Source organism: Terrapene carolina, unplaced genomic scaffold, assembly GCF_002925995.2.
Source record: "Terrapene carolina triunguis isolate 2854851 unplaced genomic scaffold, T_m_triunguis-2.0 Scaffold211, whole genome shotgun sequence".
NCBI lineage: Eukaryota > Metazoa > Chordata > Testudines > Emydidae > Terrapene > Terrapene triunguis.
In genome coordinates, this window is record NW_020664562.1 from 22613380 (window position 1) to 22640369 (window position 26990).

The 26990-nt window shown below is 44.4% G+C and overlaps 1 protein-coding gene across 4 annotated transcripts in view; it reads right to left on the reverse strand.

Moving 5' to 3' along the window:
• Nucleotides 1–395: 395 nt before the first annotated feature.
• Nucleotides 396–26990, reverse strand: part of LOC112105199 (coiled-coil domain-containing protein 18) — a 64069-nt gene continuing 37474 nt past the window's right edge. For all 4 annotated transcript variants that reach the window (XM_029912411.1, XM_029912410.1, XM_026655805.1 and 1 more), the window contains 6 exons: nucleotides 25966–26082; nucleotides 25352–25495; nucleotides 24131–24334; nucleotides 22299–22436; nucleotides 12639–12839; nucleotides 396–1378 (listed from right to left, as the gene is read on the reverse strand). In XM_029912411.1, coding sequence (XP_029768271.1) covers nucleotides 854–1378; nucleotides 12639–12839; nucleotides 22299–22436; nucleotides 24131–24334; nucleotides 25352–25495; nucleotides 25966–26082 — 1329 coding nt within the window. In that variant the 3' untranslated portion in view covers nucleotides 396–853. The remainder of the gene's footprint in view (nucleotides 1379–12638; nucleotides 12840–22298; nucleotides 22437–24130; nucleotides 24335–25351; nucleotides 25496–25965; nucleotides 26083–26990) is intronic.

Below are 26990 nucleotides of genomic sequence, written 5' to 3' on the forward strand. Positions count from 1 at the left end.
TCTACAGGTATCCAACAGTTGCTCAGACTCCACACTGACTTATACAGTACTTTGATAAGAATACAAAAATGGTAATCTTGTAAATAAGAAAACAAATTAAGCAGAATGATTTGTGAAGAAATACTCATATTTATAATCCTATTAAACCCATAAAGATTATACATTTTAAAGGAATAGTGTCATTAGCAACATTACCGTAACTCTATCAAAATTGTAAGAATTTTAAAAATCAGATTTTTCTCCAGTTGTGCCATTTGTATTCTGCACTTCACTCAGCTTCAATAGTGAAAGTGAACTAGTCAGTTTTATTTGGTTTATAAATCTGTTTCACTTTCCATAAGGAAGTGTTAGCTGCTAGGAGTCACTACTAGGAATAGTTATGTTGTGCCAAACTTTAAAGGCACCAAAGTAAAGGCAAACAAAAACTTCACCTCAAAGAGTGTTATATTCAAGTCCCCAGTATTGTAGGGGGAATTTTTTTTAAAAAATTCTATTTATTGAAATGCTAATAAAATATATGAATTATGAAATATTTCTATTGACACGGGGGAAATATCTGCTGTCATTTACACAAATATAAACTGGGAGTAGTTCCATTAAAGTTAGTGGAATTATTCTGGTGCAACTGAGAGCAGAACTTGGCATATTATGTTGTCTGAATGGTTTAAACAAAGTGTTAAATTCTGAGCTTTCGTTACTTGACAGTGTATCTTTAATTTACAAAAAACCCTGGGTGATCTATGAAATGGTCTCACTAAAATGTGATCCACATCCTGGATACATTTGGGAACTTGCCGCCATAAATAAATACAAATGTTAATGAGCCATCCCTATATAAACAGTCACAATTAAATTAAGAATTACTGTACCACAAACCAGATTCTTGATTCTCCTTTGAGTTTGTACCACATGATATTTGTACAGAAGCGTTTTCAGACTGCCTCATTTCTTTGTTGATATATTTTAGCATTCCACTAAGTGTCTGGAAGTCATTACTGTCCGATGTCACATCTTCATCTACAATGTATGTGAGGGGATCGAATGAAGATTCATTCAAACTGTTTGGTGGAGTATGAAGAAAATCCTTTTGACTCTCTGGAATCGAGGGCTTTAATGTAAGCATTTGTTTGAAGTCTTTTAACATTGTTTTTGATAGATTTAGAGAATCATCATCTTTAACACCTAGGTCACTAGCACTTATAGAACGACGCAGTTTTCTATGTTTGAAGTATGACGTATGAGAATTTCTGGAATAATCTTGTTCTTGAACATCGAAGAGCATATGATCTGATAATACAAGCGGGATTGGTAGCTTCTTGATGCCTTCTGTTCTTTCATGCCCAGCAATTCTCGTTTGTAATCTCGTTACTTCAGATTCCTACAATGCAATAAAACAAATATTTTGCATTTTTAAAAAATGCTAATGTCCATGTAAACGTGCAGGACTCACCCCTGCGGCGCCTCCAGCTGGTCGTCTCAGGGAATTAGCTCTTTTCCAGCCTGGGCGCCCTCTGCAGGCCGGTGTCCTGCTTGTTTCCACCTTGCCTCAGTCTGGGCTACTGCCAGTCATCACTAAGCCCCCGCTCCCTGGGGCGGACTGCAGTGTAAAAGCCACTCATCATAGGCAAGGGGGTTCGGACCTGCTGCCTTTGCCTGGCTCCCAGTACCTCTGTGGGCCTTGGACCAGGCCCTGCAGCCTGGGGAATTGCCAGCCTGGAGCTCCCCTGGCTCTCCCCAGCCCTGCTTCACTCCCAGTACCCTTTCTGCAGGCAGCCAGGCCCTGCTCCCTCCAAGACTAGAGAGAGAGCCTCCTGGGCCTCTGGCTCACAGCCTTTTTATACAGGCCAGCTGTGGCCTGATTGGGGCGTGGCCCAGCTGCTGCCGCTTCCCTAATCAGGCCAGCTTAGCAGCTCTCAGCCACAACCTTCTCCCAGGGCTGACTTTCCCCTTTTCAGCTGGAGTGGGGGAGCTGCTCCACTAAAGTCCATTAGAACTATCCTCTGTATTCTGTGCCATGTGTAAATACATTTCCCACTATCTCCTTAATAACTGTGGAAACATCATAATCCTGCCTGTCACTCAATCCCATAACCTGGGCATCATCTTTGACTTGGAGCTCTCTCTAGGTCTTCATGTCCGGGCTACGTCTAAATCTTGCCTATTCTTTCTGCATAGCATCTACATGGCTAAAACGGTCATCCAGGTTCTCACCTCATGTCTCAATTACTGCAATATCCTTTTCTCTGGCCTTGACAACTGCAGTCTTGCCCTGCTCATATCCATTCAGAATGCTGCCGCAAAGATAATTTTCTCACTCCATCATTAACACCTCCTCTTTGCATCCCCTTCTCTATTACATCAAATACTTTCAAGGCCCTTCGGGGCCTATCCCCACCCTACCTATCATCTCTCACTCACTACAGAGATGTCAAATTTTGCCTCTGACTGGCAAATGATGCCAGCCACCATCATCCACTGGTCACATTTTCAAACAAGCTCCTTCATGCTTTCTCCCATGCTGCCCCTCATGCTTGTAAGGAGCTCCCCTGCAAACGTTGACGAAGCTACCTCATTATCTTTCTTCTAATCCCTCCTTAAAACTCTCCATTGCCATGATGCCGACAAAAAAAACTGAATGGTTAGGCCACTAATGTGCTGAGACCACTGCCATTCATGCTGACCAATACTGTCTCATTTCCTTGTATTCCTCCAGCCAACAATCTGTTTGTAGATAGATTGTAAGCTTTTCTGGGTCTTTTTATTCTGTGTTTGTACAGTGCATAGCACAACTGGTCCTGGTTATGACTTGCACTCTTAGGCACTACCGTTATACAAACAATAAAATGATGTTTCTCCTGCAAAGTCTCTTAGTACCAACATCAGGGTCAATTTTTATTTGGTACCAAACAGAAATCAGCAATATGATCAAAAGCATACAAAAGGGCAGAGTTACGGTATTTCCAACATATAAATGCCTGGAATATCATGTGGAAGGCAATCTCACTGTAAGCATCTCTCATTAGAAAAGTGCGCTATCATTTTTCTGGCTTCAAAAACTCACTCTGAAAAAAATCAATTTCCAAAATGAAGGACATTAGAAAAAAAAGGAGAATGATTGCCATCTTAAATCTACAAAACAAGACATTCACACCAAGATGGCCCATTTGGGACATGTTATAAAACAGTGGAAAAAAAACGGATACCCAGATTGGGGGGAGGGGAATTAACTGCCACCCACACTCAGCACTTCCATGAAGGAAGCCCTCAGCTAGAGTTGGAGTGTACAAGAGGAGACAGAAGTAATGTTTGCCATAAAAACAGAAATTTTATTAGAGTTGACAATCCTCAGTGACATCAATAGTTCATCAATAAAATTTCTCAGAGAAAAAGATGACTACTGGGACTGAGGAACTCCATAATCTATCTAGCACAATGTGAATACTTGTGGAGAGAAAAGTCTGAAAAACTCGCATTTTTAAAGAGATATTATGGGCAGTGAAAATCAGTATAAAAGATGAGTCTCTTGCCAGCAGTCACTGCAAAAATTATAATAAAGAAAATCAAAATCATAAGTTTGAGACAGTTGGGAAAATTAAGATGAGTATAGGAGTAGAATTTGAGAAGCAGTACCTCAAATGTCAAGGGAAGTGAAACATGGCCCTTCTCCTTTCAAAGTTGTAACTAGTGGAGTGGGCAGTGTACTAGCAATAGGCATTAGCAGTAAAGTACCATCTTCTCTCTCAGGGTTTTACACTGCCATCCACCACTAGCGTATCTGAGTGCCTTCTACATAAACTAGATTTAGCAACAGTTATGTCCTTAGTAGGCTTCATGGAGTCTCTGGCTTTCCTCCCTTACTGGGGAATGAGAACTCTACTTGGAGTAGGTTTTCTATTTCTTTCCTGCGAAGAGGAAAAGCAGATGATTGATGTTGTGAATGTCATTCTGCTTATGGTGGAAAAGCTATATCAAAAAGTAACTGGCATTAACTTTGAGAAATCATGGAGGATGGGAGAGGTTCCAGAGGACTGGTGAAGGACAAACATAATACCTATCTTTAAAAAGGAGAATAAAAAGGACTTGTGGAATTATAGATCAGCTTAACTTTGATACATGGAAAGATACCGGAACAAATTATTAACCAATCAGTTTGTGAGTATCTAGAGGATAATGGGGTTATAAGGAATAGCCAAGCATGGATTTGTCAAGACCAAATCATGCCAAACCACCCTAATTCCTTCTTTGACAGGGTTACTAGCCTAGAGGATAGGAGGCAAGCAGATAATACACCTCTACCCCAATAGAACGCGACCCGATATAACACGAATTCGGATATAACGCGGTAAAGCAGCGGGGAGCACCGGACCCTTTAAAGTGCCACCCGAGCCCCGCTGCTTTGCCGCGTTATATCCGAATTCATGTGGAGCCCGGGGCCCTTTAAATCACCGCACGAGCCCGGCTGCCGGGCGGTGATTTAAAGGGCCAGAGACTCTGGCTGCTGCGGGGAGCCCCAGGCCCTTTAAATCCCCGCCCAAGCCCCGCTGCCGGAGCTCCGGCGGTGATTTAAAGGGCCCGGGGCTCCCCGCAGCGGCTGGCGCACCGGGCCCTTTAAATCCCCGCCGGGGCACCGGCAGCCAGGCTCAGGTGGTGATTTAAAGGGCCAGAGGCTCCAGCCGCTGCGGCTGGAGCACCAGGCCCTTTAAATCACCGCTGGGGAAGCCGGTCCAGTCCGGCATGGCGTACCAGCTCAAACCCGATATAATGCGGTCTCACCTATAAGGCGGTGAGATTTTTTGGCTCCCGAGGACCGCGTTATATCGGGGTAGAGGTTTATACTATATTTTGATTTTAGTAATACTTTTGACACAATCCATATGACATTTTCATCTACAAACTAGGGAAACATGTTAGACAAAATTAGTAGGTGGGTGCACAACTGGTTGAAAGACCATACTCAAAGAGTAGTTATCAATGATTTGCTGACAAGCTGGGTGGGGGATGGAGGGGTCCCTATCTAATAGGATCCTGCAGGAGTCAGTCCTGGGTCCAGTACTATTCAATATTTTCATTAACGATCTGGATAACGGAGTGGAGAGCAGGCTTATAAAATTTGTGGATGACACCAAATTGGGAGGGCTTGTTAGCACTTTTGATGACAGGATTAGAATTCAAAACAACTTTAAACAAATGGATTTCAGACCAATTCTCCAACAAGATGAAATCCAATAAAGAAAAATGCAAAAGTACTACGCTTATGAGGGAAAAAAATGGAATGCACAACTACAAAATGGGGAATAACTGACTAGGCAGTAGTACTGCTGAAAAGGATCTGGGGGGTTATACTGGATCACCAGATTGAATATGAGTCAATGTGATGCATTTGCAAAAAAGGCTAACATTCTGGGGTATATTAACTGGAGTGTTGTATTTTAAGACATGGGAGGTAATTGTCCTGCTCTACTCGGCACTGGAAAGGCCTCAGCTGAAGTATTGTATCATATTGGGCAACACAACTTCAGGAAAGATGGGGAAAACAGTCCAGGGAAGAACAACAGAAACGATAAAAGATTTAGAAAACTTGACCGAAGAAGAAAGGTTAAAAAAGTTTAGTCTTGAGAAAAGAAGACTGAATGGGACCTGATAACAGTCTTCAAATATGTTAAGGGCTATTATAAAGAGGATGGTGATCAATTATTCTCCATATCTACTGAAAGTAGGACAAAAAGAAATGGGCTTAATCTGCAGAAATGGAGATTTATATTAGATATTAGGAAAAACTTTCTAACTATAAGGGTAGTTAAGCTCTGGAAAAGAGTTCCAAGAGCTGTTGTGGAATTCCTGCCAAAGAAGGTTTTTAAGAACAGGTTGAACCAACACCTATCAGGAATGGTCTTGATTTAGTAGGTCCTGCCTCAGCACAGGAGGCCGTACTTGGTGATCTCTCAAGATCCCTTCCAGTCCTACATTTCTATGATTTCCTAAAGGTAATCAGATTAATCTAACTTCCTCTGAAAGTTCATTCTACAGCTGGATCCCTTCAATTGAGAATAGTTTGTCTTGATTCTTATGCACTTTATTCTGGGCTTTGTGATCTGCATTGTCCCAGAGGAGCAGGACGGTCTACCTCTAAATTAGAACATCTACTGAAGAAACTTTTATCTAACATAGCACATTAGAAAAAAGAAACCTGTTAAAGAAGTGTTAAACATCACCATACAGAGCTACTCCTGCTAGTTATACACTAGGTGATAACACTGGAATTTTGACAGTCTGATACCTGTTGTATTTTAGCTTTTCCCTTTAAAAAGAGTGGGGCCATCTAGCTATTTACATCCTGCACCTATATCTGTGCCCTGGTCTACACTACAAGTTTAGGTCGAATTTAGCAGCATTAGATCGATTTAACTGTGCACCCGTCCACACGACGAAGCCATTTTTGTCGACTTAAAGGGCTCTTAAAATCGATTTCTGTACTCCTCCCCAATGAGAGGATTACCGCTGAAATCAACTTTGCTGGGTCGAATTTGGGGTAGCGTGGACGCAATTCAACGGTATTGACCTCCGAGAGCTATCCTACAGTGCTCCGTTGTGACCGCTCTGGACAGCACTCTCAACTTAGATGTACTGGCCAGGTAGACAGGAAAAGCCCCGCGAACTTTTGAATATCATTTCCTGTTTGGCCAGCGTGGCAAGCTCAGAGGTGACCGTGCAGATCTCATCAGCAGAGGTGACCATGGAGTCCCAGAATCACAAAAGAGCTCCAGCATGGACCGAACGGGAGGTACTGGATCTGATCGCTGTATGGGGAGAGGAATCCGTGATATCAGAACTCCATTCCAAAAGACGAAATGCCCAAATATTTGTAAAAATTCTCCAAGGGCAGGAAGGACAGAGGCTATAACAGGGACCTGCAGCAGTGCTGCGTGAAACTTAAGGAGCGCAGGCAAGCCTACCAAAGAACCAGAGAGGCAAACGGCCGCTCCGGGTCAGAGCCCCAGACATGCCGCTTCTATGATGAGCTGGCATGCCATTCTAAGGGGTGCCCCTACAACTACCCCACCCCAGTGCATGGACTCCGTCAATGGATTCTCACTCAACAGGGATGTGGATTTTGGGGACGAGGAAGATGATGATGAGGAGGAGGTTGAAGATAGCACGCAGCAAGCAAGCGGAGAAACCGTTTTCCCCGACAGCCAGGAACTATCACCCTAGAACCAGTACCCTCCCAACCCATCCAAGGCGGGCTCCCGGACCTTGAAGGTGGAGAAGGGACCTCTGGTGAGTGTACCTTTGTAAATATAATACATGGTTTAAAAGCAAGCGTGTTTAATGATTAATTTGCCCTGAAGACTTGGGATGCATTCACGTCCAGTACAGCTACTGGAAAAGTCTGTTAACGTGTATGGGGATGGAGCGGAAATCCTCCAGGGACATCTCAATGAAGCTCTCCTGGATGTACTCCCAAAGCCTTTGCAAAAGGTTTCTGGGGAGGGCAGCCTTATTCAATCCTCCATGATAGGACACTTCACCATGCTAGGCCAGTAGCACATAGTCTGGAATCATTGCAAAACAAAGCATGGCAGCGTATGGTCCTGGTGTTTGCTGGCATTCAAGCAACATCCGTTCTTTATCTCTCTGTGTTATCCTCAGGAGAGTGATATCATTCATGGTCACCTGGTTGAAATAGGGGAATTTTATTAAGAGGACATTCCTCCTGGGCTGTTTGCCTGTGGCTGAACAGAAATCATCCTCGCTGTTAGCCACGCGGTTGGGGGAGGGGTGAAGCGATCATCCCAGAGAACTGGTTGTGTGTGGGGGGTTTAGTTGGGTTTGTGCTGCACGTTAACCCAAAAACCGCAGCCCCCTCCTTTTAAATGGCCAACCCAACAGGTGCTCGGTATGGGAAATGAGGGCGCTGAAACCATTCCGACATGTTATGAAAGTTAAAGAAGCCAAAAGACTGTGGCTTACCATGTCTGCCTGCAAGCCGAATTCTGTTGCCCGCCGGCCCTGCGTGTGATCTCTCACACCAAACTGGCAGGCCCTCAATATAAGAGGCAAAATGCGACCTTGTAAAGAAAGCACACATGCTACGTAATGTTAACAGCTTGGTTCACCGTGAAAGAGTCTACCCATTGTTCTCTAAAATGTGTCTTTTTAAATACTACTCTCCCTTTTTTTCCCCTCACGCAGCTGCAAATGTTTCAACGCACCCTCTATCATCTCCGTCCCAGAGGCTAGCGAAAATTAGAAGGCAAAAAAAAAACGCACTCACGATGAAATGTTCTCTGAGCTCATGCAGTCCTCCCACACGGAAAGAGCCCAGCAGAATGCATGGAGGCAGACAATGTCAGAGTGCAGGAAAGCACAAAATGAACACAAGGACAGGAGGGATGCACGAGAGGAGAGGTGGCGGGATCAAGATGATAGGTGGCGTCAGCATGATGAGAGGAGGCAGAAAGCAATGCTGAGGCTACTGGAGGATCAAACTGATATGCTCCGGTGTATGGCTGAGGTGCAGGAAAGGCAGCAGGAGCACAGACCGCCGCTGCAGCCCCTGTGTAACCAACCGCCCTCCTCCCCAAGTTCCATAGCATCCTCACCCAGACAACCAAGAACGCAGTGGGGGGGCCTCTGGGCACCCAACCACTCCACCCCAGAGGGCTGCCCAAGCAACAGAATGCTGGCATTCAATAAGTTTTGAAGTGCAGTGTGGCCTTGTCCTTCCCTCCTCCGCCACCCTACCCGGTGCTTCCCTCCTCCCGCACCCCTCCTGGGCTACCTTGGCAGTTATCCCCCCATTTGTGTGACGAATTAATAAAGAATGCATGAATTTGAAACAATGACTTTATTGCCTCTGCAAACGGTGATCGAAGGGGGGAGGGGAGGGCAGTTGGCTTACAGGGAAGTAGAGTGAACCAAGGGGGCGGGTTTTCATCAAGGAGAAACAAACAGAACTTTCACACCGTAGCCTGGCCAGTCATGAAACTGGTTTTCAAAGCTTCTCTGATGCGCAGCGCGCCCTGCTGTGCTCTTCTAACTGCCCTGGTGTCTAGCTGCGCGTAATCAGCGACCAGGTGATTTGCCTCAACCTCCCACCCCGCCATAAACGTCTCCCCCTTACTCTCACAGAGATTGTGGAGCACACGGCAAGCGGTAATAACAATGGGAATATTGGTTTCGCTGAGGTCTATCCGAGTCAGTAAACTGCACCAGCTAGCTTTTAAACGTCCAAATGCACATTCTACCACCATTCTGCACTTGCTCAGCCAATAGTTGAACAGCTTCTGACTACTCTCCAGGGTGCCTGTGTATGGCTTCATGAGCCATGGCATTAAGGGGTAGGCTGGGTCCCCAAGGATAACTATAGGTATGTCAACATCCCCAACGGTTATTTTCTGGTCTGGAAAGTAAGTCCCTTGCTGCAGCCGTTCACACAGACCAGAGTTCCTAAAGATGCGAGCGTCATGTATCTTTCCCAGCCATCCCATGTTGATGTTGGTGAAACGTCCCTTGTGATCCACCAGTGCTTGCAGCACCATTGAAAAGTACCCCTTTCGGATTATGTACTGGCTGCCTTGGTGCTCCGGTCCCAAGATAGGGATATGCATTCCGTCTATCGCCCCATCACACTTAGGGAATCCCATTGCAGCAAAGCCATCCACTATGACCTGCACATTTCCCAGAGTCACTACCCTTGATAGCAGCAGGTCAGTGATCGCGTTGGCTACTTGGATCACAGCAGCCCCCACAGTAGATTTGCCCACTCCGAATTGATTCCCGACTGACCGGTAGCTGTCTGGCGTTGCAAGCTTCCAGAGGGCTATCGCCACTCACTTGTGAACTGTGAGGGCTGCTCTCATCTTGGTATTCTTGCGCTTCAGGGCAGGGGAAAGCAAGTCAAAGTTCCATGAAAGTGCCCTTACGCATGCAAAAGTTTCGCAGCCACTGGGAATCATTCCAGACCTGCAACACTATGAGGTCCCACCAGTCTGTGCTTGTTTCCTGGGCCCAGAATCGGCGTTCCACAGCATGAACCTGCCCTATTACCACCATGATGTCCAAATTGCCGGGGCCCGTGCTTTGAGAGAAGTCTGTGTCCATGTCCTCATCACTCTGGTCACCGCGCTGCCGTTGCCTCCTCGCCTGCTTTTGAAGTTTCTGGTGCTGCATATACTGCAGGATAATGCGAGTGGTGTTTACAGTGCTCATAACTGCTGTGGTGATCTGAGCGGACTCCATGCTTGCCGTGGTATGGCGTCTGCAGGAGAGCAGAGTGGCAGTGGAAGCAGTCGTTCGATGACGACAGTTTGCAGTCCTACTGCACCGTCTGCTGCCAGCAGCACCCAGGACACAATAGCGGCGGCTGAGCTGAGCGGGCTGCACGCTTGCCGTGGTATGGCGTCTGCGCGGAAAAAAGGTGCAAAATGATTGTCTGCCGTTGCTCTCACAGAGGGAGGCGTGAGTGATGACATGGCTTACAGGGTTGGCTTACAGGGAATTAAAAACCAACAAAGGGGGCAGGTTTGCATCAAGGAGAAACACACACAGAACTGTCACACCGAAGCCTGGCCAGTCATGAAACTGGTTTTCAAAGCCTCTGTGATGCGCAGTGCACCTTGCTCGCTCTTCTAATCGCAAACAGCCTAGTCAGCAAACAGTGCCAGCGAGCTTTTAAACGTCCAAAGGCACATTCTACCACCATTCTGCACTTGCTCAGCCTATAGTTGAAATGTTCCTTACTACTGACAGGCTTCATGAGCCATGGGAGCAAGGGGTAGGCTGGGGTAGGTGCGACTGTGCGGTGCTGCCGGCTGAGAGAGCAGCCTGAAGCAGAAGCCTCCAGCTTGTATGATATTCCAGGCAGGACTGAATCTCCATGAGACGAAACTTGAAGAGAATGACCTAAAGTCACTCCCATTTATGTCCAGGCGCCCCTGACCAACTTCACTGAGGTCTGCCAGGAGCCCCCATGTCTGCCCAGGCACCCAGGAGACAACGACAACGGCTAGCAGTCGTACTGCACCGTCTGCTGCCGTGAAGGCAAGGAGCTGCTGCTGTGTAGCAATGCAGTACCGCGTCTGCCAGCAGCACCCAGGAGACATACGGTAACGGTGAGCTGAGTGGGCTCCATGCTTGCCATGGTATGTCGTCTGCACGGGTAACCCAGGAAAAAAAACGATTGTTCGCCATTGCTTTCACAGAGGGAGGGGGGCCTGACAACATGTACCCAAAGCCACCCGCGACAATGTTTTTGCCCCATCAGGCATTGGGAGCTCAACCCAGAATTCCAATGGGCAGCGGAGACTGCGGGAACTGTGGGATAGCTACCCACAATGCAACACTCCGAAAGTCAACGTTAGCATCTGTACTGTGGATGCACTCCGCCGACTTAATGCGCTTAGTGGGGACACACACACACACACACACACACACAACTGACTGTATAAAATCGATTTCTAAAAAATCGACCTAATTTCGTAGTGTAGACACACCCTGTATGGCATAGCTGAATGATCTTTTTATAGCTAATTAAAAGAAATGGGGGTTTGTGATTGGGTATCTAGCCCAGACTGGCCCATAAGGGGTTAATAGAGCCCTTGGGAGGCTGCACAGGAGTCAGCCAATCAGAGAGGGGCTGCGAGGAGCAGCCAGTCAGGGCCAGGCTGGCCCATATAAGGAGGACTGCAGAAAAGAGCAGCTTCAGTAGCTCCCTGTAGCTCAAGGAGGGAGGACTGGCTGCCTTGCAGGAGGAAGAAAGCGAGTATCTTGGACAGAGCAGTGCTGGGCGGGGTCAGGGGAGCGAGAGTGAGTTCCCAGCTGACTGCTGGCATGCTGAGGCCCTGAGACAACGGCGGATAAGGTGCTAAGACTGTGGGGAAGTGACCCAGAGAAATAGAGGTTGGAGGGGATGCAGCACATGGCTGTCATCTACAGGGTCCCTGAGCCGGGACCTGGAGTAGTGGGCGGGCCCAGGTCCCCCCTTGTCCCCAGGAAGTAGCTTCACAACGGACTGCCGTTCCCCCAGAAGGGGGCAGAAGCTAGTGCGGCACAGCCAGAGGGCTGTGTCATGAAGAAGATGCCGCGGACCTGGGAGTCATCTGGGTCCCCGCAGCAGAAGTGATGGGGGCAAGACGCCACCAGAAGAGGGCACAGAGCTAATTCCCAAGACAGCCAACAAGAGGCGCCGCAATGGTGAGTCGCACCCTGACACAGGGTTACATGGACTATTATTATTACAGTATTATTATTATATTCACAATACTGTATTTCCTTAAGGATTTTTCCATTTGTAAAACACAAAATTGGTCTTTTATAAAGACATTTTTGCATAAAACAAAATGGCTGAGTTATAAGATATGTAGATGTATATTAATTCATTGTGGACTGAACTACTCTGACACAATCCACTCATACAGCATTGTGTAATCCACCTGCTGCTCTCAAATCCAGTTCTTCCACATGGCAGAGTAAAACTCTAGACCTATACGATAACTCTTTTAGGTACTTCTCATTCCTTGTAAAAACAAACATGAGGCAAAAGAGGGTAATTAATTTGTTGGCATAAGGAAGCCTTTGTTTTTGCCCCCAGACGCCTTAAAATGTCTCACGTACAACACATTGCTGTGTTAACCCACCTTCACAAGCAGTGCTTCATTTGCAGCTTGAACCATTTCATTTCTAGCCTGAAGTTGTTGCTGAAGATTATTGACAGTGTCCTGAGCCTCTTCTAACTCCTGCTTCAGCTGCTGCAATTGTCCACTTAGATGATGAGAGCCAGATTTCTGGCTGTCTGTGGACATCTGCCACCTTTCCTGATTTGTCTGATGTTCAAGTTTCTAGAAGTTTTAAGAAATAAAGTGAAAACATTATACAGATTTTGTTTTATGCCAACTTTAATACTATTCTCTCTCATTTCACATAATATATGTATAGACTGGAAGGGGTCCAAGTAACAATTTCAAAACTCATCACCATTAATACATCAGGGTGTTTGACATACCTTCAGGATTTGACTAAGAAAAAATGGTTACTAACCTTCATTAACTGTTGTTCTTTAAAATGTGTTGCACATGTTCATTCCACTCTAGGTAGGTGCATGCCCCGAGCAGTTGCCAGAAATTTTTTCCCCCTCAGTGGTACTGGTCAGGGCAGCTTGAACGCCTTCTGCTGCTGCGTGCTGTTAGTGCCAGTATAAAAGCGCCCAGCTGACCCCATGCCCCCTCAGTTCCTTCTTTCTGGAAAACTCCAATGTAGAGGACAGGTCATGGAATGTGCATGTGCAACACATCTTGAAACACAACAGTTATGGAAGGTTAGTAACTTTTTTTTGCCCCCCTTCGAGTGACTGCACATGCATTTCACACTAGGTGTCTCCCAAGCAGTTGAATAGGTGGAGGAATCAGAGTTCACTCACACCCCCCCCAGAACAGCTTGGCCAAATTTGGCATCATCTCTGGAATGCTGAGTGATGGTGTACTGGGAGGAGAACGTGTGCACACCAATAACCAGGTCACTGCTTTACAAATGTCCTGAATAGGGATCTGAAATATGAATGCTGCGGAGGATGCTTGCGACCTTGTGGAATGAGCAGTCAGGACAGCTGTTGGCGAAACATCTGCCTGATTGTAACAAGAACAAATACATTAAATAATCCAGGATAAAATTCTCTGTGAAGAGATTGGGATGCCTTTCATCCTGTCAGCCACAGCTATGAACAGTTGGGTAGACTTTCCGAACGGTGTAGTTCTTTTTATGTAGAATGCTAAGGCTTGTCTAATGTCAAGCTTCGGGTAGAATCAGGTAGACAGACTGCCGGATTGCTATGAAATTGCAAAAACACTTTTGGGGGGCAACTGAGGTGAGGACATAAATACATCTTATTTTTAAAGAAGACAGTACAGAAGCTCCGATGTGAGGGCATAGAGTTCTGAGACCCTTCTGGCTGAAGTGCTGGCCACTAAGAAAACCACTTTCCAGGAGAGATATAATAAGGAGCATGTTGCCAAAGGTTCAAATGGCGGTCTCATAAGCTTTCATGAGACCGAGTTCAGGTCCTAGTGAAGAATGGGCTCTCTTACTTGAGAGTATAACCTTTCTAGGCCTTTGAGGAATCGGACAGACATGTCATTTGAAAAACAAAAACGGACCTGTTATCCACCTGCAGGTGGAAAGCGGATATTGCTGCAAGGTGAACCTTGATAAAGGAGATTGCTAAGCCTTGCTGTTTCAGGTGCAGTAGATACTCAAGTATGTCTTGTTTGGACGAACGCGTGGGTAAGACACTATGTTGGGACGCCCAAACAGCGAATCGTTTCCACTTCAAGAGGTTAAGTAGCTCTGTTGGAGGGCTTTCTACTACCTAGTAGGACCTGACAAACTTGCTCTGAGCAATCCCGCTCTCTGGGATTTAGCCATGAAGCTTTCAAGCCATTAGATGAAGAAAGTTCAGGTTCGGGTGGAGCAGCTGACCATGGTCCTGGGAAATCAGGTCCAGGTGAAACAGAAGCACAATTGGAGTTGCCACTGAGAGATCTAGAAGAGTGGAGAACCAGTGTTGGCGTGCCCATGCTGGGGCTATTTGAATAACCTGGTCTTGCTTAATCTTTAGCAAAGCTCTGTGCACCAGCGGAAAAGGGGGGGAACGCATAATAAAGATGTTCCATCTATGATAGTAGAAAGGAATCCGTGATAGAACCTGGACTGTGTTCCTATAAGGAGCACAATTGGGGACAACTCCTGTTGTACCTGTTCGCAAATAGACCTGTCTTAGTCCCCCACTGCTGGAAAATGTCTCTTGCCATATCTGGGCACAGAGACCACATCTAGTGGCTGGAAAAGACCCACTGAGGTGATCTGCCAACTCATTTTGCATTCCCGGAAGGTAAGAGGCTTCGAGGTTGATTGAGTGGGCTATGCAAAAGTCCCATAGCTGCATTGCTTCATGACAGAAGAGGGAAGAGCGAGCTCCTCCTGACCAGTTGACGTAAAACATGACTGCAGTGTTGTCTGTGAGAACAGCCAAGTTTCTGGGAGGGAGATCCTGGTTTGAGTGGAGTCAAACACTGCCCCAATGAACTCTATCCTCTGCACCGGAGTGAAGGTAGATTTTTCTGCATTTATCACAAGCCATACGGCCTTGAATGTTCATAGAATCATAGAAGATTAGAGTTGGGAGAGATCTCAGGAAGTCATCTAGTTCAACCCCCTACTCAAAGCAGGACCAACCCCAACTAAATCATCCCAGCCAGGGCTTTGTCAAGCCGGGCCTTAAAAACCTCTCAGGATGGAGATTCCACCACCTCCCTAGGTAACCCATTCCAGTGCTTCACCACCCTCCTAGTGAAATAGTGTTTCCTAATAGCCAATTTAGGCCTCCCCCACTGCAATTTGGGACCATTGCTCCTTGTTCTGTCATCTGCCACCACTGAGAACAGACTAGCTCCATCCTCTCTGGAACCCCCCTTCAGGTTGTTGAAGGCTACCATCAACTCCCCCCTCACTCTTCTTTTCTGCTGACTAAATAAGCCCAGTTCCCTCAGCCTCTCCTCATAAGTCATGTGCCCCTGCCCCCTAATCATTTTCATTGCCCTCAGCTGGACTCTCTTCAATTTGTCCACATCCTTTCTGCAGTGGGGGGCCCAAAACTGGACGCAATACTCCAGATGTGGCCTCACCAGTGCCGAATAGAGCGGAATAATCACTTCCCTCAATCTGCTGACAATACTCCTAATGCAGCCCAATATGCTGTTAGTCTTTTTGGCAACAAGAGCACACTGTTGATTCCTATCCAACTCCTTGTCCATTGTAATCCCCAGGTCCTTTTCTGCAGAACTGCCGCTTAGTCAGTCAGTCCCCAGCCTGTAGCAGTGCATGGGATTCTTCCATCTTAAGTGCAGGACTCTGCACTTATCCTTGTTGCACCTCATCAGATTTCTTTTGGCCCAATCCTCCAGTTTGTCTAGGTCACTCTGGACCCTATCCCTACCCTCCAGTGTATCTAACTCTCCCCCCAGCTTAGTGTCATCCGCGAACTTGCTGAGGGTGCAATCCATCCCATCATCCAGATCATTAATGAAGATAATGAACAAAATTGGCCCCAGGACCGACCCCTGGGGCACTCTGCTTGATACTGGCTGCCAACTAGACCGAGCCATTGATCACTACCCGTTGAGCCAGATGATCTAGCCAGCTTCCTATCCACCTTATAGTCCATTCATCCAATCCATACTTTTTTTTAAACTTGCTGACAAGAATACTGTGGGAAACCGTAGCAAAAGCTTTGCTAAAGTCAAGGTATATCACGTCCACCACCTTCCCCATATCCACAGAGCTAGTTATCTCATCATAGAAGGCAATCAGGTTGGTCAGACATGACTTGCCCTTGGTGAATCCATGTTGACTGTTCCTGATCACTTTCCTCTCCTCCAAGTGCTTCAAACTGAATTCCTTGAGGACCTGCTGCATGATTTTTCTAGGGACTGAGGTTGACTGAATGAGTTGAACGTTGGACATTACCTGAGCCCTGGACTGGCCCTTAAACTAGTCAATAATTTAGATAAGAGTAGACCTGCACCCCTAACTTCCTGAGGAAAGCTGACACTACCACCATGCATTTTGTGAACACCTGCTGAGCCGCAGACAGACCGAATGGGAGAACTGTGAATTGGTAGTGTGCGTGGTTTGCTACGAATCTGAGGAACATTGTGTCCTTGGTATATCAATATATGAAAATAGACATCTCCTAAGGGCGGCGTACCAATCCCTGGGGTTCAGGGAGGGGATAATGGATACCAGGGTGACCATGCAGAACTTTATTTTCTTGAGATAGTTGTTGAGCTGCCACAGGTCTAAAATGGGTTTGAGACTGCCCTTGGCTTTTGGGATTAGGAAATAACAGGAATAGAACCCCTTCACTCTTAAATTCCACACCTCAGCCACCCGAAGGAGAGATTGAACCTCCCAAACCAGAAGCTGTTCGTGAGAGGGGTCCCTGAAGAGACAGGGAGGGAGGTGGGAAGGAAGGGTAGAAATAAACTGGAGGGTGCATCACAGTCCCACAGTGCTCAACACCCAATGGTCCGTGACGATACGGGACCAAGCACTGAGAAAGTGGAAAAGGCGATTTGCAAATAAAGGCGAAACAGGGTCTGCCATCACGGGAACTGGTATGGCGTCCTCGAGCATCCCATCAAAATGCCTGCTTAGAACCCCCTGGATGACTGGGTGGGGCAGGCATTGACATTGAGGTAGAAGGGGGTGGTGGCCTATGCCTAAAATCTCTGCTTCTCTCTCTCTGCAGATCATGACAGACAGCCAAGGCTGTCATACCAGATGGCTGTTGAGGTCTGTAGGGCTTCCTTGAAGGAGCAGGTGTGAATAATCCAAGGGATTTAAGGGTCGCCCTAGAGTCTTTCAGACCATGCCGTTTCGCATCAGTGTATTCTGAAAAGAGTGAAGCTCCTTCGAAAGATAGGTCCTGTTGGAGTCCTGAGGACTGTAGCCATGAACTCCTGCACGTGACCACTGCCAAAGCCCTGGACCTGGCTGCTGAGTCAGCCGCATCCAAAGCAGCTTACAACAAGGTCCTCACCACTGATTTTTTCCCCTTGTCCACCAGTGAGAACTCTTGCATAGTCTCTTTTGGGAGCAAGTTCTTGAACTTCTGCAAGGAGTCCTACATATTAAAATCATACCTGCCCAGCAGCGCCTACTGGTTTGCAGTTCTGAGTTGTAACCCCCCAGGAGAATAAACTTTCCTACTGAACAAGTTTAATTTCTTTGAGTCTTTTGATTTTTGGGGTTGCACCCTGTTGACCCTGCCTTTCTCTCTCATTGACAGCAGCTACCATCAGGGATCCTGGGCGGGGGATGCGTGTACAGGAACTCATAACCCTGGGCAGGAACAAAGTATTTTTGTTCAGCCCTTTTTGACGTGGTGGGAAGGGACATGGGGGTCTGCCACCAGGTCTTAACAGGTTTCATAATGGCCTCATTGAGAGGCATTTTGAGGGGCCCGCAGTGGCTAAAGTGTCAACCAGGCTATGGGAGGACTTTCTCTACCTCCACCTGTATACCCAGACTTAAGGCCACCCTCTTCAATAACTCTTGGTGAGCCTTATCGTCATCCAGGGGAGGCAACACACCTTCTCCTGAGACTGCTTCATCAGGGGAGGAGGCCAGCACCAGCTGTGGAAGCTCTTCTTCTCTTTCTTCCTCAGCAGGATCTGGTTGAGCTAGTTCATGCAGTTTGGCTCCGGGGTCAGTACCAGAGTCCAGACCAGGCGCTGTCCAAGAGGATGAGAACGCCCTTCTTTCCGAGGTCACCCAACAGGTGCCCCTGGAATAAGCCCTGGAAACTGGGGAAAACCCCAGGGTTCCAAAAGGACCACTGGACTGGCGTAGGTCCCCAGTGACCTCCTGACCATGCACTCGATGGTACTCCTGTGTCTGGATGCATGGAAGGATGGAAATGCCTGGAGGAGTAGCTAGAGAGAGGCTTCTTGGAGGAGTAAGACCCAACCTCCGATTCAGTCTCTCTCTCCAGTGACCATGGTGGTGCCATTCCTACCAGTGCCAGAGACCGGTGCCATGGTTTCCCTTTTGACAGTACTGAAGGGCATGGTACCAAACGATGACAGGATCCAGCGGGTTCCCTCCTGTCCATTAGGCACCAACAACACTGAATCTTGTATTGCCGGTAATACCAGTACCAACAGCAAAAGAAATTCTCTGGCAGCAGCACACGCCATGTGGTTGGTACCGAGGTAGTATCAGTACTGTGCTGTGCCGCAGATGTAAACAGCTCTTCCAGTACTGGACTTGACAGTGCCTGCATAGGTGCCAGAGTCAATGGTGCTAACTTCTGCGGTACCAAGACAGAAGAGTATTTGGTTTAGATTGCATTCTACTCTAATCCCCATGCCTGGCCATCTTCAGTGCCGGGACTCCAATATGGTAGGAGGCGCACTCCTTACCAACGGCAAGCCACTTGGTGCCAAGTCTGACCGCCCTGGCTCAGATGGAGGTCTCAGGGCTGCCTCCATGAGCAAAAATTTTAGCCTGGCCTCATGGTCCTTCTTCGTGCAAGGCTTAAAGTTCTTCCAGATCTGGCAACAGTTCCCAAAGTGAGCTTTTCCCAGGCACTTCAGGCAGCTTGAGAGCAGGGGCATATGCCTAGTTGCAGGAGGTGCAGAGCGTAAAGCCCAGTCATCAAAGCATGCCTCAGCATAGGGGAATGGACAACACAAAGTTACAGAACTTCATTAAAATTAGCTAAAACTGACTAAAACTAACTAACTAGATACAGAAAGAAGAAAAGACAACTGAGAAAGCTTGCAAAAACAAGGATAGCGGTTCCAGCAACCGTCACGGGCGGTAAGAAGAAACTGAGGGGGCGCGGGGTCAGCTGGGTGCTTTATACCGGTGCTATCAGCGTGCAGCAGCAGCAGAGGGCACTCAAGCAGCCACAATGGGTACCACTGAGGGAAAAAAATTTGAGCAACTGTGCTCAGGGTACACATGTGCAATCAGAAGAAAAAAAAGAAGAAACTAGGGATATGAAGGTTTCATACTAGTAGTATGCAATCTACTTTTGAAATTTAAGCTAAGTCTGCCAATCTGTATTTTAGAACCCCTTTCACATTTTCAGAAAAAATAAATAAGCCATTCTGAGTTTTCTTCAAGTTTTTTTTTTTTCAACCCTTTAACTTTAACTGCAGTCCCATATTTCCTCATTTCTGCATGGAACTATTTTTCTAACAATTGTAGCTAGACCTTCACCAACCTCCATAGAGAAAGAAGCAATAATAATTAAAAAGGAAAAATTGTTACCTGATGATTTTACCCGTCCTCAGAAAATGTATTCTGGGTGGGGTGGATTGGGTGGGAAAAAGAAGTCAACTTCCCACTCTGCATCCAGATCTCTTCCCCAGCCCAGTCTATGTGGGATGTAGTGAGCAATTAGGAAAAAGTAGTATGGCGAGAAGGATAAGACAGACACAAAAATCCCTTTCCTCAAACATAGTAAAACAGATTATTTAGGAATCCCCACTTGGCAGCTTCTTGCCAAAGGGTGGCTCTGTGGAATATCAAATCAGTTTGCAGTATCTGACAGCCATATTAATGGAGGTATTAATTGATTTCTTTTATGGTGGTTGATATTCTTTCAGACCAAGCAGCAGCCATAGAAAGTTTTGAATGGGCTCAGATCCTCTCTAAAATAGCTTTCCCTATTGCTGAGAATGTTTCTGTGATGCCATATTTTATTCATATTGCAAGAGTGGAATTAATTTTTTTTTTTTTTAAATCGAGAAATTTGTGATGAAAGGACACAGAGGATGAATTCCTGAATTGGTTTTTTCACTTCAAGTATATCTTCATTGCTTTCCTCACATCAATTTTGTGCCATGTTTTCTCTTTCTGGTGTTGGGGTTTGGGCAAAAGTGATGGCAGTGTGATTTCCTGTGTGGTATGAAAGCCTGTATTGCCTCCAGCTAAGAATGATTTGTGAGTATGAAACACAATCTTGTCCTTATGGAATATGTAGCAGGGTTTATATCTTAGTAGGACAGATTTCTGAGACTTGCCTTGTTGATGTGATTCCTATTAGGAAGCAGTTTTTATTAGGTAAGAATGATAAAGAGACTGATGTCTCTAGCTAAAAGGGATGAGGTGCAAGGGCTTATAGTCTGGAGGGTGAATTCCAGAAGCATAGATCTGACTGATGTTTTGGATAGGTTCACAAAACTGGACCCCCAGAGATGGTCCACTAGTGATTTGAATAAGCCTGTATTTATAACACTGTCAAATCTCAAGATCTGAGACATCACGGTGACTCAAGTCCAGACTATCGAAAAAGAAAATCTAAATGAACTGAAATGCCTGGTTTCTTTGAGTTAATTTCTGTTTCTTAACAACTACCAAGAGCACTTTGTCCAGACTTGTGTAGATAGACCAGGTGGATGGGCTGTAGGAGAGGACGACAGTATTTAATCACCTTGGAAGAGTATTCATCTGGGTTAGATTTTTAATACACAGGCTGTCAGGGTCAATTAAGTTGGGTTTGGATGTCAGAGCAGACCCTGTGATAGGAGATCCTGCTGGCAGGGAAGATGTACTGGGTAGGCCCTGTAAAGAGAAAACAGCCTTCCCTGACAATTAGGAGTGATAAGTATTATCTTTGGTTTTTGTACCATGCTTCCCAGAAGAGAGAATAGGAGGAAAGGGAGAGAGGACCTAGTTGGTCTCTTGGACATTTTCTTAGTGGTTTTTTTTTTTTTTTTTTTTTTTTTTGGTTTTTTTTTTTTTTTCCTGTGCTTTGGATTCTTTACTTTTCTTTGGACTTTTGGAGAGATCTTCCTTTCTGGAAACAGTATCCCCTTTTTCTGGTTAAGGCTTTTCAATTGTAAGGTCTAATCTAAGTGAGGGTCTTTAAATCTTCCCCTTTATCAAAAATATATTTTGAGAGATATTGCAAGCAAATGTCTTCATAAGGATTCACTTCTTATTCCCAAAAGGTATAGAAGTCTGATAGTATGTTGGATTCTTTCACCAATGACTCAATTACTCATTAAAGTATGTGAGAAGGGATCCCTTCAGATTTCCCTTTTAGACCAGGGCTAGGCCTTAGGGTTTGAGGGGATATCCTGAATACCCGTGAAGACTTCCTTGGGAACTTAGATGGACCTGCCTGTTGAGTACTGTAAAGGACTTACTTGGTTTTGGAGGCATCTCCAGGGGAGTCTCAGCTCATATGCCAAGGAACAGAGGCCAAAACCTGCCTTCCAGACTCAGAACCTCTTCCCCTGGCTAAGCAAGGATCACCAGATTGGGAGCAGTTGTGGCAAAGTTCCCCATCTGCAGCTCCAGAGAATGCTTATTCTCTAATGGAATACCATTTTAGCTTAGGTTTTTCTTTTGCTTACTCCAATATGAGGGGGAGAAAGTGGCTACTCAGCAGTTCCATAAGTGGTACCATTCAGAAAATGCCCCAAGATGGATAGAAAAAGTTGGAAATAATGTGTGCATTGGTGGTTGGATGATTATTCACTACTGTTCTAAAATAAGCTGTTGAGCACAAGTACGGTGGGAGTGCCAAATTGCTGCTCTGTCTGCACTGCTGGATGCAGAAAACTGGGAGAAAGGACATGGTCAAGCCACAGAGGCCTGGGACAAATTTCAACTGCCTTTGATATTTGCATGGAGAGGGTGTAGTTAGTCTGGACTGAGTGGAGGAAAAACACCCATGTAGCACAATACAATAAAAATGCTAGGGTCAGTTCAGTTTTATCTTTTACCTCCTGCTCATAAGCATCCTTTAATGAGTCTATTTCTGATGAAAGCTTTTTTATCTCTGCTTGCATTTTTGCTTGTAACTGAGCTTCACGTGCTTGGGCAGCACCCAGTTCTTCTGCCAAACAGTTTGCACGAGCTTCCTGTAAGACAGTATATAATAAATAATGTTAATGGCACTTTGCACTTATATGGCATCTTACATCCAAACATATGAATTAAGACTGAATGTTATTTTCCCATTTTATGCAGTGAAAAGTTTAAACATTTACCTTATTTGTCCACACTGAGTCAGTAGCAGAGCAAGAAACAGAACCAGGAGCCAGAAAGCCACAACCAATTTCTTTTTAGCTACTGGTAGTTTCTAAAGCAAATCCAAGCCAATTGAATAGTACCAGAATATATTTATATTCATTTGACTAGGATTTATTTATAATAAAAGTGGTCACATTATGTGTCACCATGGCCAGTACCCCCAAATGATTATTAAATCATTAGAAACTAGGTTTTATTTATTATTCAAATCAGTTTCTTTACAAATTAACTTTTTTTTAAAAAATTCTTGTGTTACTGTTCATCCAAAGCGGTGGTAATAGATTCAGCTAAAACAGTGTGGCTGTGCAAGTAGTTATTGCCAGAGACTAATGACTAGCACAGGAGTAAATTAAATGTCACGTTTGTTGCAAATATTTCATCATGACCTGTAAGGTTCACTCTCTCTTGGTATTTCTATGGCCACCATCACTGTAGTATCTGAGCATCTCTCAAACACTGATATATTTATCTTCACAACATCCTTATGAGGTAGGTAAACATTATACTCATTTTACAAATGGGGAAGAGAGATGAAGTTCACAGGCAAGATTCAGGAACAGAATCCAGATCTCCTGAATCTCAGCACATCTCAAGCACAAGAGCTCCTTCGCCTCTTTAATTGCTGTGTCTTGCTTTGCAGTAAAGTTACAAAAAACCTCTATTGTATACCCAATGCTCAGTTATAACTTTTAGAATAATCCCTTCCTGAATTGTCCTCAGTGTGGGGCAGAGGCTAAAAGTTATAACTCAGCCTCATGCACATACAGTAGGTTTTTTTTATAGTTTTATTGCAAAGCAAGACACAGTGATTAAGGAGCAGAAGGATGCTAATGTGCTTAAGTGAAGCAGAATCCCTCTGGAGCATGATGGGAGTGAGGGAGGGGAATATACATGGTGCATGACTACCTCTTAGGAGGATACAGCATGCTCGCCCCTCCTCCCCACCCACCTTGAGGTGGCTAATACCCTTGGGGCACTAAGAGGGACCAATATCGTGTTCAAGAGAGTTCAGGAACTGTATCTGAGTTTGATTTCTGTGCAGGGAGAATTAAAAAAAAAAAAAGGGGGGGGGGAAGATAGGTCAAAGGCTCTACTGCAAGAGTCGGCCTCAATCTACTTCCTAGTAGCTAGTTTCCATATGTAAATATTCCAATTACTTCCTTTTTGTTCTGTGTACCAAAGAGACCTAGATTTTAGATTTTACAAAAAAAATCTCCAGTCATCGGTATTTTTAAATTAGGGAATTTGGGGTTCACAGACACCCATATTTGAAATCTTATTGAAAGTATGTTTTTTGGAATTGAAACACAATTAAACAATCTGTCTTTTTTCTTAATTTTATAATAAAAATTATCACAATACTTCCTTGTCAATCCAAAACTAAATATGTGCATCTGTGCTGACAACTATATACACACCAAATAAACAGTATAGTCCACTCTCAAAAATCAACATTTGTCAATGGTAATTCCACTGCCACTTAAAACCAAAGCTATTTTGAGTACGTTATAGGTTTGGTCACCTTTTCTCGAGACAGATGGTTCATTTCTTCCAGTTCTTGCGAGAGTCTGTCCGTTTCTCTTTGAGCTTGAACCAACAGCCGGCGAGTCTCCAAAAGCTCCAAATGAATGTGCTGCATCTGTTCTCGTTCTAGCCTCAACTGCTGACCTAAATCTAATGCTTCCTTGTACTGGTCTGCAATGCACTTCTCCTGATCTTTCACTGTCTGTAATAGGTAAATAATTTAAATTCTTAAAGAAAACAGTTATTGAATGATTTGTATTCCTCCCCCTCCTCTTTTTTTGATTAAAAAAAAAAATCAATGCAGCAACCCTTTTTGACTCTATTGATTCTTGGAGATTACAAAAGAAGATAGACCACAGTTCTGATCTGCTATGGCAAGTCTTATCTATTCCAGTACTGACTCTCCGATAATGGCCAGTACCAGATCTTCAGAGGAAGGTACAAGAAAACCTACAGTGAACATTTATGAAGTAACTTGCCCATAATAGAAGCTTCTTTCTCACTCACATCAGTTAGTGCTTGGTTTATACCCTGAAGCATAATAGTTTATATCCCTTGTAAAATAAATTAGATAGGATACAATATTTGTGTTCTCATTATCCATATAAATGTATATTTTTTTCTGAATCCCATATAGCTCTTGGTCTCATTGATATCTTGTGGCAATGAGTTCCACAAGCTAATTATGCAGCATGTAAAAAGTAATATTTTTTATTTTTACGTTTTGCCTTTTCAATTGCATTTCAATGAAACCCATTTCCCTAGCTAAGTCTGAAGGTTACTAGAGCCTAAAACAAGCAGCAAGATTGGCTTAAAACTCCCACATAATGCAAAGTTAGAGTGTGCGCTTTGGAATCCTGGTTTAATTTATGGGATTCATGATTCTGCAGACAAATACCAGGAGAAAAGTATAGAACCCGATTTTTGAAGGGAGACAAGGAAGATCTATACCAACTGTTTATAAACAACTGGTTACACCAATACCATCACAATCCAATAATGAAAATATAATAAACTTCAGCCAAGAACTCCAGCAAGTAATTTCAGTATGAAAAAAAACATACTTTCTTAAAAGCATTACATTAAATGAGAAGACAACTTTCTTCCGCTGTTTATTGCTTAGTAAACCAAACAATCCATTAGACTGGAGACAAAGAATGTTCAGTTAGTAAACCAATAATTAATTGGAAAAACACATTTATCCAAGAAAACAACTTACTTTTTCAATATCTGTTATTCTATGTTGTTTTCTTTCAATTTCCTTTTTTAGTTGATTTATTTCTTGATCTCTCTGGAGCAATTCAAACTCTTTTTCACGAAGCTCATCTTTAGAATGCTGTAGCTTGCAATCTAAGTTCTCAATCTAAATACAAAATACATTTAAAGTCAGAAGAACAGCTTTTTTTTTATTTTTCTTAAGGGACACCATGAAATCCTGACAAATTCAAAAGTTAGAAGTAGTTTAGATACTACATCTGCCATTGAGTTCCCTTACCAATTGGTAATTTTACCAACACATTTTCCTATTTTAAAGAATGATTTAAGGTGCACATTTTAGGAATCAACAAGGCTGGCTTTTCTTACTATAGAGCTTTTTTTTTTTTTTTTTTTTCCCCCTCCCATTTTTTAGGTTTTAATTGGTGAACTCTAAATAATTTCTCTGGTAAAAAAACCAACACCCAAAAAACTAAGAAACCCCCCAACTATTAACATCACTTTGGTCTTATCCTAGGCCAGCTCTTGCTTGCATCCATTCCCCAATCTCATGCACACACTAGGTTATTCATTCTACCATGCTAGCCGGATTTTATTTTAAATCATTAATAAAAATACCTGTTTATTGCGTTCTTTAATTTCTAACTCAGTTTTCTCCAAACTACCTTCTAATCTAATTATTTTTTGTTCCATTTCTCCCCTGTGTTCACGAATAGTCATATCCAACTGGGTAACCTAAATACAAGAAATAAAAAAAAAAAACAAAAAAAAACACTGTTTTGAAATAGTATTTAGAATTTTAGAAACATTATTTTATGGAATATAAAATAATTCAACACACCTAATGAAACTAATCCCTTTTGGCCCTGAGAATGTGGTCCCAAGTATAATCAGTAAAACTGACCTAAGAAAGGATTAGCGGTCTGGCATTTAGAAATCTATTCTTAGAGGCCAAGTACATAGAGAAAAGGGAAAAACAATTCTAATTCCATAATTTCACACATCTTGCCCATACCTCAACACAGAGAACACAAGACAGAATGGTTACTCGGCTTTACACTGAGTTATTTGAGTAGACTGTCAGTATAGATCCTCTTTCTTGGAATGTGCCTGCATAAAGCACTAAAGCAAAAAATGCTTTGATTATTAGGAGCCATATGGACTTCATCTCAAGCTACAGAGCTTTTCAGGTAATATTATGCATGGCCTTCATGCACCCTCAGTTCCTTCAACTTCTTCAGATTCCAGCTGAAACTCTGCAGTAACCCTTCTTTTTCTCCTTTGAGTACGGTCAGTAAAAATCCCCACTTTTGGAAGAATGACAGGCAATAACAACTCTCTAAAGAGAAAGCTTTGAGAAGACTATTTAAACAATGATGGTAGGACTGCCCTCCAAAACTGGGTATCAGATCTTGAAGGCAGATCAAGACTAAAGTTGTGAAAAGATATGGATTGACCTGCAATCAGCAGCTCTACATATTTCTACAATAGGAACATTACAAAAGCATGTTCAGAGACTGCCTTAGATCTAGTCCAGGGGGTTCCCAAACTTGGTTCGCAGCTTGTTCAGCGTATGCCCCTGACGGGCTGCAACGAGACACTTTGTTTACCTGAGCGTCCGCAGGTACGACCGCTCCCAGCTC